Source organism: Zonotrichia leucophrys, chromosome 14, assembly GCF_028769735.1.
Source record: "Zonotrichia leucophrys gambelii isolate GWCS_2022_RI chromosome 14, RI_Zleu_2.0, whole genome shotgun sequence".
Classification (NCBI taxonomy): domain Eukaryota; kingdom Metazoa; phylum Chordata; class Aves; order Passeriformes; family Passerellidae; genus Zonotrichia; species Zonotrichia leucophrys.
In genome coordinates, this window is record NC_088184.1 from 62,080 (window position 1) to 78,891 (window position 16,812).

A 16,812-nucleotide genomic window follows, 5' to 3' on the forward strand; every position below is an offset into this window, starting at 1 on the left:
GGCGTAACACCCAGCTAGCCAAAAGTGTCTCTGGGCTGAAACACCACAGGTGCCGTGTGGAGAGCCTGGTTTAAGCAGGCTTAAAGAAAGAGGCCATGAAGGTATTCAGCTGAGGGAAATATAGAAGCCTTCTGTAAAGCAGCCTTTTCCAGGCTTGATCCTGTAAATAATTAGGTTCTCAGCCACCTTTTATATAAACAACAAGATTCTCAGACCGTTCTGTCCTTGGCTGCTACTGGGAACAGACAGCCAGTCTGGGAATAGATATGAAGGTTTTGAGAACTTTTCATATTATGGTGGGAACACTGATCTTGGTTTCAGTAAACTAACTTCAGGTATTGTAAACAAAAGGAGGAGCTGAAGTTTTCTCTGCAGCCTATCGGGAGCTCAGATTTTGCAATATGCATGAACTTAATTAACACGATTATAAAAAGTGACTGATGGAGTGAATAAACGGAGTCAGATGCGAAAAACAACAAAGGTGGTCACTCTCTCACTTCGACAGTGCTGCTATTTGGTTCAGCAGCAACGGCCAGACAAGCTAAGTAATGCCCCGTACTACACTATCGGAAATAATATAAATAGGCTGGGAAGCATCTTGTGGGAGGTTGCAGAAAAATTGGGAAGGAGGAGGTAGATGTGCCAAAGTGTGGAGGAGTATGGTGAAGTGGCAAAGATTTAGGGGGGAGGGGCAGAGAAGGAAGGAACTGGCAGGCAGCAAAAAGGAAGTGGCGGAAGGAAGGGTGGAAAAAAAGAAGGGAGGGAGGGAGGGAGGGAGGGAGGAAGGAAGTGGCGGAAGGAAGTGGCGGAAGGAAGTGGCGGAAGGAAGGAAGGAAGTGGCGGGAGGAAGTGGCGGAAGGAAGGAAGTGGCGGAAGAAGGAATGGAAGAAGTGGCGGAAGGAAGTGGCGGAAGGAAGTGGCGGAAGGAAGTGGCGGAAGGAAGTGGCGGAAGGAAGTGGCGGAAGGAAGTGGCGAAGGAAGTGCGGAAGGAAGTGGCGGAAGGAAGGAAGGAAGGAAGGAAGGAAGGAAGGAAGGAAGGAAGGAAGGAAGGAAGGAAGGAAGGAAGGAAGGAAGGAAGGAAGGAAGGAAGGAAGGAAGGAAGGAAGGAAGGAAGGAAGGAAGGAAGGAAGGAAGAAGGAAGGAAGGAAGGAAGGAAGGAAGGAAGGAAGGAAGTGGCGGAAGGAAGGAAGTGGCGGAAGGAAGGAAGTGGCGGAAGGAAGGAAGTGGCGGAAGGAAGGAAGTGGCGGAAGTGGCGGAAGTGGCGGAAGTGGCGGAAGTGGCGGAAGTGGCGGGAAGGAAGGAAGGAAGGAAGGAAGGAAGGAAGGAAGGAAGGAAGGAAGGAAGGAAGGAAGGAAGGAAGGAAGTGGCGGAAGGAAGGAAGTGGCGGAAGGAAGGAAGGAAGGAAGGAAGTGGCGGAAGGAAGGAAGTGGCGGAAGGAAGGAAGTGGCGGAAGTGGCGGAAGTGGCGGAAGTAAGGAAGGAAGTGGCGGAAGGAAGTGGCGGAAGGAAGGAAGGAAGTGGCGGAAGGAAGTGGCGGAAGGAAGTGGCGAGGGAAGGAAGTGGCGGGAAGGAAGTGGCGGAAGGAAGGAAGGAAGTGGCGGAAGGAAGGAAGTGGCGGAAGGAAGTGGGGAAGGAAGTGGGAAGGAAGTGGCGGAAGGAAGTGGCGGAAGGAAGTGGGGAAGAGGAAGGAAGTGGCGGAAGGAAGTGGCGGAAGGAAGTGGCGGAAGGAAGTGGAAGGAAGGAAGTGGCGGAAGGAAGTGGCGGAAGGAAGTGGCGGAAGGAAGTGGCGGAAGGAAGTGCGGAAGGAAGTGGCGGAAGGAAGTGGCGGAAGGAAGGAAGGAAGGAAGGAAGGAAGGAAGGAAGGAAGGAAGGAAGGAAGGAAGGAAGGAAGGAAGGAAGGAAGGAAGGAAGGAAGGAAGGAAGGAAGGAAGGAAGGAAGGAAGGAAGGAAGGAAGGAAGGAAGGAAGGAAGGAAGGAAGGAAGGAAGGAAGGAAGGAAGGAAGGAAGGAAGGAAGGAAGGAAGGAAGGAAGGAAGGAAGGAAGGAAGGGTGGGAGGGCGGAAGTAGGCGGGCAGGTGGAAGGGAGGGCAGGTGGAAGGGCAGAAGGAAGGGCAGAAGGAAGGGCAGAAGGAGGGAGAGGCGGAAGGAAGGGCGGAAGGAAGGAATGAAGGAAGGAAGGAAGGGCGGAAGGACGCAACATCTGTGCCCTCTGGAAGACAAGGCAGTGCTCAGGGTACCCTGAGCACTGGGTTCCTGCCTGGGTTCCTACTCAGGGTTCCTTCCTGGCAGGAACTAGGTTCCAGAGCAGCCTGGGGACTCTGCCCTGTGTCCCTGCCGACCAACTGAGCTAGTTTTACTGCACGAATCAGAGGCACTCTCCACCCCATCAGCACAGATCCAGCCCTGGGAGCAGCAATAAGTACAGACTGCCTGTTCCTTGTCGCCCCCTCTTCTCCCTGCTCCTCTCTAATTAGATCAGCAGGGCCTTTGTTGTCCCCACCCAGCACTGCTGTCTTTCCCCTTACACCCTCTTTCTTGACATTCCCTCGCCACAGGAGGTTAGCTGAACTGGCCTGCAGTATGCCTGGCATCCATGATAGTCTGCCTCCTACTCCTAAGGCTTTGTCTAGGGCTTTTTGTTAACCACACCAGCTACATATTTGGAGCAATTCTCCCGGCCATTCTTTTACCGAACCCTCATTAGCAAAACCAGGTATCCTGAGCCCCAACTTTGCCACTGATTGGGATCTCATCACTGAGAATTTTTACTTCTTTCATCACATTGCCTCTGCCCCTGGTAGCTCTTGAGTAGCAGATGTGGGAGAGGAATCCAGCTGCCCATGCTCTTTATCATCCTTCCTGTCAGAGCAGCTGTACCTTCCACTGTTCCTCCAGGCTATTCAGAACCAAGTGAAATTTGGGAACATTTACACACACCTGTTCACAAAAAGGTGTATGAGAAGGTTGCAAAAGACTTCCAAGGGCAACAGAGCCCCGTGGGTAGGTGGCAGCTTCCTGAGAAAATCCTGAACAGGGATCTGGAGACTTCCCACTCTGCCAGAATGTTCTGAATGACTCTATGAGCCAACCCACCCCAGTCTGAGTACCTACAGCCTCTTCCAAACATGACTGTCAAGACATGTTTGGAAAACTACTTCAGGTAGTATTTCAAGTATCAGACAGCACTGGGCTGAGGCTATGCAAACAGGCTCAGCCTTTGAAGTGCTGCCCAGTTAATAGTGCCTCCACTACTGTCCTCCCCAGTAAAACAAAATACAACCCAGCATGCATAACCAAGAACAGCCACTCACTTGTGAGAGAGCACAGAATCTCAAGATACTCATTCTTTCACAGCCCACATAGGAACTGCAGGTATGACGGTCTTTATTTCACAGTTAGCAATGACTAAAGGTATGAGTTACACATTGTAGCATCCATATGAAGCAAATCATAGTAGCAACATGGTACTCACTTTGCATTTAATGACAAGGTGAAAGACTGCACCAGGGCAACTCCAAAGGCTGGTAGTGAAAACAAGATACTAAACCTGGAAAAGACCAATTGGCCCAACTAGGGCTTAGGGAAAAAAATAATTATCACATTGATGCTGGATGAGGGGGGAGAGAATTCAAACAGCAGCAAGTAAGAGCAACCCCAAAGGGGAATCAGTAACATAGGGATGGGCAGAACAGGCAGGGGAAAGGTTAGTTATAAGCACAGCTGGACCAGATAAGAGAAACATATTTCATTACAGGGAGCCACATGCCCTACCTTTTATGAGGTCTGTTAAGTTAGTCTGTTTTCCCCCCTTTCCAGCCACCTCACAGTCAAGAGTTAGTTACAGCACAATGCACAGATCTAGTTAGTGAGGGTGGTCCAGAGCACCTGTCTCTTTTAACAGACCTGTGTAACTTATCAGGGGTTTGGGAAGTGTCAGCCACACAATGCACAAGAGGGACCAATGGAAGCTCCTGGCAATCACACAGCACTACTTGGTGCCCTGCTTATGCAGCAATCCCAGACAAGGCTACTAAAGCTGTGTCTCTGGATACACTGATCCTGCCCAGTGCAGGGCATAAGGCAGTGAACCCCAGCACTCCTCAGGCTGACCTGGACTCAGCTGGCATGAGAGAACAGAGAGAGACACTCAAAGTACTGTAAAGGCTTAGATCATTCCACAGAGAATTAATATGGCCTGTAGTTCCAGTAACTGGAGAAAATGGAGATCTGGAAAGCAAGAACAAAAACAGGTAAGTTCCTATACCCCTTGGACCACAAAAAAAGGAGCACATAATGTGTGAGGGAGGGCTTGGCTTCACGGCATTACACACTTCAGCACCACACTACTGAAGAGCAGGTTTGCTGCTGCTGTCACTCAAGGAGCACAAAGTTACTTGCTCAAGGTGACAGTTGCAGAGCTGGAACTGAGCATTGATCTACTGAAATCTATGTTGCCGGTTTTGTCTCATCCACCTCATGACTGAGAACACAGAAGTGTCTGCTTGCTCCTTTCCATCTAGTCACCAGGTCAGCAGACATCTGCTACACCACTATATTTATCCTATGGCTGCTTGCTAGGTAGCGCCAGCCAGCTCCCTGGCTCCAGAACACTCATTCATCCCTTATTTTCAGCAAGCTGAACAGAACAACATCACATCAGATCTGAGGTCCTCTCAAAACCCAGAGTTAAAAACAAAGGCCCTTTTTCAAGGCCATTACCTTATCCTTCAGCTGCTGGCAAAGCTGCAGTGAAACTGTGAAGAAGACAAGGGCATCATTTAACCATGGGACAACACATTCCACTTTATGGACATGGCTGACTTCATATCGCTGGCTGCCAAACTCACTGGAGAGGGGGGAAAAGAGCACAGCTTCACACACAACAGCATAGAACTCAACTGTCCTACATTCCCATAGGAGAGATTATGGCAAAGTTACAGAATGCAAACACTCAAGTCCACCTCTGACCAGATTTACAGTTAAGCTAAAGGGTGAAGTTAGGAACTTCCCTTCATTCCAGACAGGGACAGAGGCAGGGAATGCAGATGGCAATGCCAATAACCAAACACTCATTTTTGTTGTAAACTCTCATCTCTAGATAAACTAGTGGTACTGTCTAGATAGGCTGAATCCTGGAAATTCACATATTCTGGCCTTTAGGACCAAGTCATTCAAAAGACACAACAGAGCATTCACAGGTACAGCACGTGACTCAATCGAGGTTTTCCACTTCAGAGATGCTATAACAGAAACTGCATGTAGCTGTTCGGATTTCACCCTCAAGACATACCAACACCTGTTATCCAGGTACACTACCCTTGTAGTGACTGTACTTACAACATGGCCCCAGGATTGTGCAAAACAGACCCTCCAGCAGGCTTGAAGTTCTAGAGAAGGAAAAGGTCATTAGGATTTTGATGTAGTAAACAAACCACTTAGAAGAAAGACAATTAAGGCTCACACTTTCAGTAGCCTGACATCAAGAAACACCCATGCTCTATTAGCCTGGACCCTCCAACAATATGAAATCCCTTTAAATAGAACCCTTCCTGCTCCTTCATGAAAGGAGTTCATTCCTTCATTGGCTGAGTTCAATGTAGCTACAAATGTTATCACTACAGAAATAAGATTAGAAGATCCAGAAGAGAAACAAAATCTAGATTTTTAGGAAAATCTTCCTTATGGAAGGACTGCATTTCATAAAGCTTAACAGTTTAAGGCTGTTTTTACAGGACATCAAGTTGACCCATGCAACAGGTGAAGTAGAAAACTATCTATCGAAATTCCATGAGGAAACCCAAGATGCTACTCAGATGTAAATGGGGTTAATATAACTATGCCACAAATTATCAAACTATATTTAAAGTATTTGCTAAAAAATGCCTTACTCCACAGCACTGGTATGTTCTTCTGGGCTAAAAAGCCAGGCCTCAAAGTAGATTTAGAACCAGTGTTCTGTGTGCAGCAGACCTAAACACACTTAGTACCAGCTGAACTTATTTCTGCATTATCTTATGAATATAGCATTGCACCAGGTAGCAGTGTGATCTCCTCCTCACAGTGGAACGTCAGGAGAGGAAACTAAACAAGGCTCATGAGATAGCAGGCATCACCTTGGTTGTGCTGGGCTGCATCACATGGAGCTGGTAGACAGTGAGGCACAGCTTGTTCAGATTAATATAGAAATTCACAAGGATGTCTGGAGGCAGCACAGGAGTGAACATTTTCTGGCAAGAAAATTAGTTTGTCAGTGAAAAGATCATAATTTCTAATGCTGGGAAATCATTCCCTTTTCCCACGCCACACTTCAATTACCCCGTGTCAAAAGAAAAACATTCGGAGAGAAACAAAGACTGAGCAGCTGCAGAAAATGACTGTTGCTCTCACTGCTCTTGATCAAATGATATATGCATGAGAGTGACAAGAGAGGATGGAGCAGTGTTCACAAGGGCAAATCATCCCTGGACAAGACTCTCGGGCAGAGAACAGAACTTATTCTCAAGAGAACCAGAGTCCTCATGCCCAAGTCATCTGCATTCCCACAGGAAGATAAAGAACAGTCAAAACCAATCAGGATTTGCACTTGCTTCAGTTCTGCCTCAGGAGACACTTCAGAAACCCACTTCCACCAAGATGCAGCCCAGTATCCAAACTGTTGCAATGCTGCCAGACCTGTATAGAGATCTAGACCATCACATACTTACTGTGAGACCACTGGAGGCAATTTCTGGTAGTGTCAGAGTGGCAGGAGTGGTCAGTCGATTTCGGGCTCTGGAAAGCTGCAACATCACAGCATCCATAAGCTACAAGGTAATGAACAGAACCACTGCTGAGTGTGATTCCTGGACAGCTCTGGGCAGAGTGCTGCAGAATCCTACAGCCTTCTGCAAGTGTTAAAACAACAACCGCCACTACCCCCCATCCTTCCAGGAATTTGGGAACTTATTGGGAAGGGCTGGCTCCCACATAAAGGCAGTTTAACTTTCACCACCATCAGAGACTTATGAGACAGGTCAGGAGTGTTCAATACCAGCGAATGCTGAGAGAACAGCTATTCATGACAAGAATACCAAGCCAACATGAGATCAATTACTGATGCTACAAAGGCATCAACAAACTCATCATCAGCTCTTCAGAAGAACACGCATTAAGGAAAAAACAAGCTGTATTCTCAGTCTCCCCACTCCCACATCACAGGTCCAACTGCTGCATGGGCTCCCTCTGCTCATAACCAGCTATGAGTGAGGCAGTAAATAAAAAGAACCAGCTCATTGTGAGGCCAATCCTGCCAGAAACCACAGTTCAAAGGCTCTTCAGGCAGACTTCCTCTTCCAGAAAAAAAGGGGAAGCAACATGTCTGTTACAGACCTCATGACTGCTAAGATGAAGACATCTTGTATAATGACTAATATCTCCCCTCACTTCCACTTGAGTTTTCTCATGTTTGATGATGTGATGAATTCTAATTAGCAAGCCAAAATTCTGTTGCCTTCAGAGAGCATTTTCAAGCAGAAGATTGGGCTTCACTGCCATGCAGCAGCTGCTCTGTATTAGACCCCAGAAAGTACTACTGGCAAGAGAAAAGTCACTTTCAGATTTTCAGTAAATCACAAGTACAGTCATCTTCTGTTTACTGATAGCTGCCTCACTGCTGCTCTTGCCTGCAGCACTGATCAACAGAGTAAGTTATGTAACAACATCATCCACAGAAGATCAAGGAATATCCTCCTACATTATCACTGGTGTGTAACGGTGCACTGACTGCTCAGATTACCGTTCACCAGATGTACAGCCCTGTTACTAATGCTAAACTAGTACAGATGCATATAAAATATGAGGTCACGTGGACACTTCTTGACATGGGTATGCATGGGTACAACTATTAAGTCTGTTTCCACTAAGAGACTCAGACAGTAATCTGCATTAACTGTGTTTAAAACAACAAATGGAGGAAGAAGAATGCATGTTCCTACTCAAGCATCAGAAGCTTTCTCCTCACCTTGAGCACCTCCAAGCCTGTTTTGAACTGGTAGTTCGCATCTCTGTTCATAAGCAGATAAATGGCTTGGTTCACATGGTTTCTAGCATCCTGGATCTGCAAAGGTACAAATACAGTCCTATGAAAGAAACACCCTGTAAGAACATGTACTCGGAAGTAAAGGTTTCCCCAGTTATCTCACTGACCTTAAGAATGGTGTCTTCTCAAATGTAATGCCATGTCTAAATGTCAGATACTGTCTAACACAAACCTACCACTGGTTCCCAGAAGCATTACTGGGTTCTCCACTCATGGACTGGAGATACAGTACAGTCTGACAGCTACAACCTGGATTGTCAGTACAAATATTGCTCCTGTCCTGAAGTGACATCAGGCATTCTCATCCTGGGAGTGCTCTGACTATGACTGCTTGGTAGGAATTCTCACTGGTAATGGCATACAGCAGTCAGTTCCAGCACCATGAACAATGATTTCATCCTATCAGAGCTAAAACAAATGACATCAATGAACAACAAGCACTGATTTCTAATACAGTGTCTCTATCAATATCCCAGAGTACTTCTAAAGTGAAATTGTTAGGATTGCGAGTCATCTCCAGCATCAAGAAGCTGTGCCATTGTGTGGGACCGGACCAGACTCAGGACATAGCTGGCCCAAGTTCCTCTCAAGCAAGAGGAACACAGTCACAAAAGCAAGGTTGACAGGTGTATCCTTGCTTTCGTGAGAGCAAGGACAAACCAGAGGAAGACACTGGCCATGGGAGAAGCTGACTGCATTCAATTTTAGGCAGCAGCATGAAAATGGAAAAACAAACCCAAAGAGTAAATTAGAGGGTGCAAATGGAACAGCTAAGCAGAGAAGCTTGTACAAGAAGTGTCTGCTGGGAGACAGGCTACACAGCTTGGGGTATTTGTAGTTTGATATATTTACAATGCCCTCCAGCAGTCACAGCTCCCAGCTCTACATCCTTGTAGAAGCCTCCCTGGCATAGACCTGGCTCTGGTTCCTTCTAATGCAGAGCTCAGGGAATACAGAACAGCCCTGCTCTAAGAAAGCTTTTGCACTGGAGGCCACAGAGAGAAGAGTGAGAATGGTAAGTCCACTGTCGGACTGCAGAGAGACTGCAGCTACTTGGACATCTCCAAATATCAGCATCTCCAGCCTTGACATCTCCTAGAGGCTTCTGAGCAAGCTAAACTGCTCCTGGCAGCACTACCCAACCAAACAATGCCAACCCTGCTGTTATGATGCTCCATTTATATTCCCCCTTGACTCTGCTTTCTTTTCTAATCAACTTCCTCAAAATTTATGTGCCTGCACTTGTGTTCCTCAAAAATGTGCCTGCACTACAACTTCTTATCCATGACTTCACTTCGTACAGAGAAATAAAACTCCAACTATCACCACTCAGTAAGGGAAGACACTCCTTTGAGATGCTAATTTTTAATTCAGACAGGCCAAAGATCACCATATAACCACTTTAAATGCTTCTGCACTCAGTCCTTTAGGCACTCACACTCATATCTGAACAACGTTAGAACACAAAATGCAAGTAAATAAAGGAAGTTGTCTTCCATAAAAGCTGATAGAAGTCTTCCAACCAGGCCGCAGTACAAAATAGCCACAAAAGAGGAGGCACTGGTGAGTGTTGTCACAAAAACTTTCTTGCTTTGTTGCAAGGCATAAACAAACACAGTCAAGTGTGGTATTAACATCCCAAGTACGCAATTTTCTAGATTTCTACAAATTTGCTAGGTAGAGCTTTCACTGCTAAAGCAGATGTTGGGAACTGCACTCAATGCCAAATGCACTCATCGTGTAGAAAAACCTGAGCTATGGCACAAGTAAATACATTGAATCCATCTTCCTCCAACCTACTCAGCTGTGACAAATTGAGGCAAACCATGTCTTCAGATACTAGGTCAGGTCCTGAAATCAGGTATGTCCTAGCAAATGATGGGAAAGAGATTCTGGTTCTGGACAGCTGCATTATTTTAACTCCTTACCTGAGGGAACTCAGACATGCTACTGAACACAATAATTTGTTCTCAGTGTAAACAAATGCATCTGTAAGAGAATGAGAACATGCTACTCAAAGCCCCTGAAGCTGCTCTTTGCCCTTCTAGCTTGTGGTAACATGGGACAGTCCTGCACAGGCACCTCAGGCACTCCTTTACAGGATCATGACTGCTATGCAGACAGCCTTCAGATCAACTGGTGTGTAGGGAATGAGCCCACCCAGGCAACCGAACTCAATTTAACTGATTTAATTACACCTGCTTTCTCCTTTAGCTTTTACCACTGTAGCTCATGTGGAATGGACATAACAATCTCAAAAGACTAAAGTTACTGCTCAGAGAGCACTGAGGCTGTGATGGGTGGGCATCTAGAGCCAACAGGTACCTGCTGCAATTTCCACTGCTTGTCTTCCCGGAATGCAAAATGCAGGAGCTGATTATTTCTGGGCATTTTCAGATTAACATCCTTGAAAAAAGAAACAAACACATGAGAGCAAGAAATGCCTGTATGCAAAAGATGGGGGCTGGCAGTCACATTCTCTTCTTCCAGACCATCCTAGCAAACTGCCTTCTGCAATCCTGGCACAGCCAGAACCTCAGTGCTTCCACAGGATGATATTAATACAAAGAATAGGTTGAAATGCACTGAGTGAATCAGGATCCTAGCAGGACACATGACCTCAGCCCAGAAGGTCCCCAGGCCAACTTGTTATTACACAACAAAGGTGGTGAAGGCAAGGAATTCCAGTGGAAGTTGACTACAGCACTCAGCACCATGTGGTGGTCGTAGAAGGGGATATCCATTAGGGAGAACTGACAAAGAACACTGATCACTGGTAACACAAAACCAGGATGACCTCCCTCCCTGAGGTGATCAAAGGCTGATAAGGGTGACACCCACCCACTGCCATACAAAGCAAGAAGTGTTGCAAGTACTCACAGCTTGACACAGTGCATCTCCCTGCAGCGTCATCACACCTTTCACCTGGTCTGTGCTGGAATGAGAGGAAACAGCTAGGCAACACATGTCACAAGAGGCACCTATCAATTGCCAACCTAAAACCTCCCCTCCTCGTCCTATGTAGCCAGCACAGCTCCTCCTGCCCAGGTCTGTACACTGCTCCTGCCCAGTAGCTGAACAACCACACACACACTTTCAAGTCCCCAGTTCTTGGCCTGTGGTGAACTCCAGTCATATTCTTTATGGGCCACCTCACCCTAACTGCTCTGCCTAAAACATTACCTTCATTTCTGATCCCATTCTTATTCCATTTATCACCTGTCAACAATTTGGCTGCTGTTACAAACAGCTCCAGCAGGCACAAGCACATGACAATAAATTAATTACTGATGTTGAAGAGTTAGATGATTCCTACAGGAGTTGAAAGCTACAATCCACACCCCATTCCAAGAGAAAAGACCCTAAATAAGTAAAACCCCACAATCTTCAAAAAATAAAAACCCCACACCCTAAACTCTTTAAAAGGTCCTGCAAGATGACTCACATGTATAATGGTCTGAGGAGAAGACTGAAGCATCTAGTTGGGCCCTACCTTACATTTTACTATATAAGAGACTCTTTTGATCAACACTACAAGATCCACCTTACAATAACAAATGAAAACTAAGTTAATTAAGATCTGAAGAAAACAATGTTCCAACTTAGTACAGAATTATTGCATGATTCCTTGCAATGATGTGACAGTCCTAATGACTAAGGTTAATTGCTTTGTGAAAAGCCTGTGAACTCCACCAATACTGAGACCACTGAGGATCAAAAAATGGATATCAATTTCAGAAGAACTGCACACCAATAGCACCTTCTGCACAAGCCTCAGTTTGCTTTGTGTGAAGGAGATTTACTATTGCTATTTTACGGAGATTAGGAGAAAGGTTAAGATTTCTCCATAGTCAGGGTCAGAAACTGAGCCAAGAGTAGAATTCAGGTCTTGTAACTGCAACTCCCTGTGTCATAATCACAAAAATGCCCTTTGGCAAACTGCCTACAGCACTGAGGCAACACACAGGCATGTGGTCAGGAATCAGTGACTACATTATAGGTGTCAGCACAAAATGGCACAAGGCTGGCTCAGGCAGCTCTGGAGCACAGCTACAGACTGTTACCTTCACCTGCCATGAAGTTTGTTTTCCTTAAGGCAAAATCTTCTATTAAAGAAAACCCAGGCCTTCTGCAAAGCCCTACACCACAGATCCTCCAGGAGCTGCACCTTTTGCTGCAGAGGGAAGTGACCTGCTGAGCATCACCACTTACCCTGATGTGCTTAGTACAAAGTTCTCTTGCTTGACAGCTCCTCCTGAGCCACTGGTGGGTAAGGCAAAGCGGTGGGAAGCCTCCTGCCCAAGAGAGGACACAGTGAATGCTGGAGCATCTGCCTGGGTCCAGCACACCATGAGCCAGGAACAAAGATAATGTGGACACCATCAAGTGGCTAAATATGTAGCAGTCACCTCTGCCAGCCTCCTGAAGCTCACCAAGCAGAGCACTTGGATTTCCTCGTACTGCAGGACTGATGAAACCCAGGAGGAGGCTCAGCGCACACAACCCATGGTGAAAGGCATTTTCAAATCTCACACCCTGGATCTGGGCAGTGCCAGCAGGATCCCCAAGTTGCCCACAGAAGGAGCAGCACCTGACAGCTCAGCTCTGCATACCCTCAGGCACCATAGTGCTGCCCCTTATCACAGCTGGTCTTTACACATGAAGGAAGTGTAGAGAGAACACCAGCCCTCCCCAGCCCTTCATCTGCTTATACTGGCTGGTGACTGCCCTTTACACACTTCACCCTCAAAACTATAATAAATTCTTCAAAACAGGTACTATATGTAAAGGTACTGCAGTCTATTGTCACCTGCCATTGACTCCAGTCCCGGGGTTTTGAGTCAGCACTATGGCACTCGCACCTGCTCTGGCACTTGCCCCTCACCTCCACATTTTTGGCCCTGCTCTTCCATCACTCCATAACCTCTAAAAGCCTGAGAGTGTTAAGGGGCTGGGCCTCTTGAACAATGATCCAGCAGACACACAGTACACTCACCGTGCACAGTGGTCCCTTTGGCCAGTTCCCCACTGGCTGCTTGAAAAGAGTCAGCCCCGCAGCACATGCTCAGGCTGGAGAAAGGTGAGAAAAGGGCTGCCCATCTGCTACAGCTGAACACATCAGGCCTCTGAAAGGGGCAGGTACTAGCAGAGGAGTGGGCAGGTTGAGGAAAGGATGATTTTGAACAAGGAGAGCGCACGCCAGTAATTACTGCACAAGTAGCAGCTGTCACCTAAAGGCCACGTTGCTTGCTTCCACCAGCACACATCAGAGTTACAGCAGATTCAGATTCTCTATTCCAGAAAATAGTTGTATCTCAGTCAAATGCCTGGCAGATAGGTCTGGCTGGCTACATGTATCTTTTCAAAGCAGCTCTCAGCAGAGGATAAAGAACAGAGAAATCTTGGGGGTATCAGATTTACTGTGAGTCCTCATAAGCAGAGGGCAAGCAAGCACCAGGGAAAGAACTGAACATGCATGAATGACCTTTCTGTGCAGCCTCTACCAAGAACTTTTTCCTGCATCAGAAACCTATCACTATTCCTTACACAGAAGGTCAAACAAAACTCAAACAAAATTAACATCACCTTCAAAATATCCTGCAGCTGTCTCAAAACAGCATGGACCTCTTCTTGTAAAAGCCATTTAAATTCTTCTTCCTATGTAATGGAAAAATAGAAGTGGAATCATTAGATATCAAACACTGCAAGCAAATCTCTCAGACATATGCCAAAATTATTTAAGTTTTAAGTGTACTGTTCTGCGCTGTTTAAATAAAGGAGAACAAAAGTTTTCTTCCTGATTTGTTGAAACACCTCAGTCTCCACATCTCCACTTCTCCATCCCAGTCCAATGAAGTGTCCTCATTTTTGCTCTTTGTTTAAGAAAGCAATCTGGTACACAAATCACTGTACCAAAAAACCTAGAACTGAATGCAACTTTCAGAGCAAAGTAAAAATACTACAGTGTCAAAAACTGGGGCATCTTTTTATGCTTTTGAGATGGACTCACCTGGCTGCCAGACACTACCCAGCCTCCCTCACTGCCCCTTCCTCAGAAGGAAATAAGATCATAGGCCAAGGTAAAGCTAGAGAGATCCATTACCAACTCCTGGTACAGACAAAACTGAATCAATTTGCAGACAAATTTGTTACTAATTAAGTGGTAAGAAACAAAGATATAAATTAAAATGAGCATCCCCACCCACATCCCCAGCATTTCCCAAGCAATAACAGTCTAAAACCAAAACAGTTAAAATGAAAAGGGGGGGGGGGGGAACACAGGCTGGGGACTCCCAATCATTGGGGCAAATTCAGTAATGAACAAGTTCAGATCTGATGACTCACTGCCTTGAGCCTCCATTGGCTGCTGCCACAAAGAAGGCTTTATAAAGCAGACCCTCAAAGCACATCTAGTGTTCCTGTTAAACCATGAGTCCCCATGCAGGTCATCAAAGAAGTGGGGAACAGAAGCAAGCATGGGATAAAGAAAAGATTGCCACTTTTCATCCTGTAAGAAAAGAGAAATTTTCCATGGGGAAAGTTCTGAGCAGCCTGCCCACAGAAAAACAGGCAAGCTATGGTCAACTCAGATTTTTAAGCTTGCAGTTTCTCTGCTAGATGGTTCCAGTTCACCATGAGGAACACAACCCCCCACTGAGGTGTCATCACCTTATGCAAGTTATCCCAACAACCAGTAGGACAAAATCAGGTTTGTTTCAGCAAACATTTATCCAAGGCAGGCATACACAACAAAGCCAGGCAGGATTCTCTGTTATCCTTCAAAGCAATCTGAGTGCAGGACCACCGACTTTGACGCTTTAATCCTCTTTTGGGTTTCTGGGAATTATACTGATCATAGAATATTCTTAACTGGAAGGCAGCCACAAGGATCATGAAGTCCGTGTGTGGGCTCTACATAGGACAGCCCCAAGAATTCCACCACGTGCCTGAGAGTGTTGTCAAAACTCTCCCTGAAATCTGTCAGTCAGGGTGCTATGACCACTGCCCTGAGGAACCTCTTCCAGTGTCTGACCACCCTCTGGATGAAGAAACTTTTCCAAATATCCAGCCTAAACCTCCCCTGACAGAGCTCCATGCTGTTCCCTCAGATCCTGTCACTAATCACCAGAGAGAAGATGGATGTGCAGCTCTCACTCTGTAATGTTTGGCGTCCTCCAGGTTCCCAAAGGAACAGTGATCCCATGGGTGCAGCAGATACGTTTAGCACCTCCAACTACTATTATGCAGGTGTTTCTACTCAAAATGCCCATTGGTATGTTTCTTCCCTTTAGTCACAGCAAGAAATTGCCTTTCCCCTGCCCATTAATTTTGGAGCAAGCCAAGTTGGTGCACATCTGTGTGCTGCACAACTGTGTTTTTGGGGAATGCTGGTCATACGCTTCTAAACCATATGACATTAGAAAAACCCGTTTTCCCATGTGGATTTCCATCCAGACCGACGTATCTCTAAACCCTATCTCCATACCGAAGATGTCATTGCTCCTCGGAGATCCTGTTCCGGGGAGGCCGCAGTGACGCCTGCTCTGCGCCGCCCCCGCGGCTACCAGTTCACTAGGGCCGTTCAGAGTGAGGGGCGCTTCAGCGGGACACCAAGGTCACAGGGCACATTCACGGTGTGCCGGGCGCAGGGCGACCCCGGCCCTGCCACCCCACCCAATCCCACCCGGCCCATCGGAGGAGCAGCGTCGGTGGCAGAGAAGCATGGGCGCCGCTGCTGGGAGAGGCGGGAGGAGGCCGCGGCCTCCAAGCCACACGGCGACGGCGCTCGGGCACCGGCCCGAAAGCCTGACCCGACAGCATGCCGGAACTTCGGCAGCGCCTCCAGTTAAGGCAGCTGCACTAGGGCTGGGCCCGAGCAGCCCCTGCACAGGGCTCGGCCCGGACCCAGGCGCAGGGGACGGCCTTGCCGCCATCCCGCGGCTCCCCGCCCGAGCCCGGCCAGACAGAACGAATCTGCGGCGGCCTAGCAGCGCTGTCATGCGCAGGGAGAAGCCGCTGTCGCTCGCCCCGGCCCCGCCGAGCGCCCGCCCGACTCACCAGCACCGCCCGCTCCCCCTGCGTCGCCATCGCCGCCGCCATCCCGACACCGCCAGCCCCGCCCCCAGCACCGCACGCGCACGGCCCAGCAACGCTTGATTGGGCAGCGCCGCTCTCCACCGCCCGCGAGGGCGGGGCCCCGCGCGCGACGACAGCAGGGCGGGACTTCGCCCGCATACGCCCCGAGCGCGTCCCCGCTGCCAGATAGGTCAGACCGGCCCGTTCCCCAGCCCAGCGCACATAGGCGACGATCAAAACGAACCGCGTGCAAGAATACTCAAGAAGTGATGAAACTTCCACTCACTTAAAATAAATACATTTATCCTGGCAGTGAGGTCTTTGTATAGAAGTCGGTGAGTTCCCTTTCACAACGGTTGTACTGCGAGCGAGACGAGAGGTGAGGGCATAGCATCTTCACCACACCAGCCCCTGGGGAGGGGTAGGAGATGGGAATGATCCTTCAAGGTAGGGAAAGCCTCCAACAGCCCCGGTTCCTGCTGTAAGCACAGCTCTCGACTTCCTGTCTGTTGCTTTTAATGACAGTGCTCAAAAAGAGTGCTTCCTCGGGCACCTATAACTCACTGCACCTGAAACCCACTATTACCTACACTTCATTTCATCCTCACGCCCCAGGGCAGGAACAGCTACTGCTGTCCAAGTGTCTGATTATCCACGAGCA

General features: G+C 47.7%; 1 protein-coding gene across 1 annotated transcript; it reads right to left on the reverse strand.

Moving 5' to 3' along the window:
- Positions 1-3,365: 3,365 nt before the first annotated feature.
- Positions 3,366-16,262, reverse strand: ROGDI (rogdi atypical leucine zipper). Its single transcript, XM_064726146.1, has 11 exons — positions 16,134-16,262; positions 13,662-13,733; positions 12,288-12,370; positions 10,956-11,010; positions 10,401-10,481; positions 7,998-8,093; positions 6,703-6,801; positions 6,112-6,225; positions 5,336-5,385; positions 4,718-4,844; positions 3,366-4,225 (listed from the first exon to the last, which is right to left on the reverse strand). Exons 1-11 carry the CDS (start codon positions 16,173-16,175, stop codon positions 4,184-4,186), a joined length of 861 nt encoding a protein of 286 aa, XP_064582216.1. The 5' UTR covers positions 16,176-16,262; the 3' UTR covers positions 3,366-4,183.
- Between the last annotated feature and the right edge of the window lie 550 nt (positions 16,263-16,812).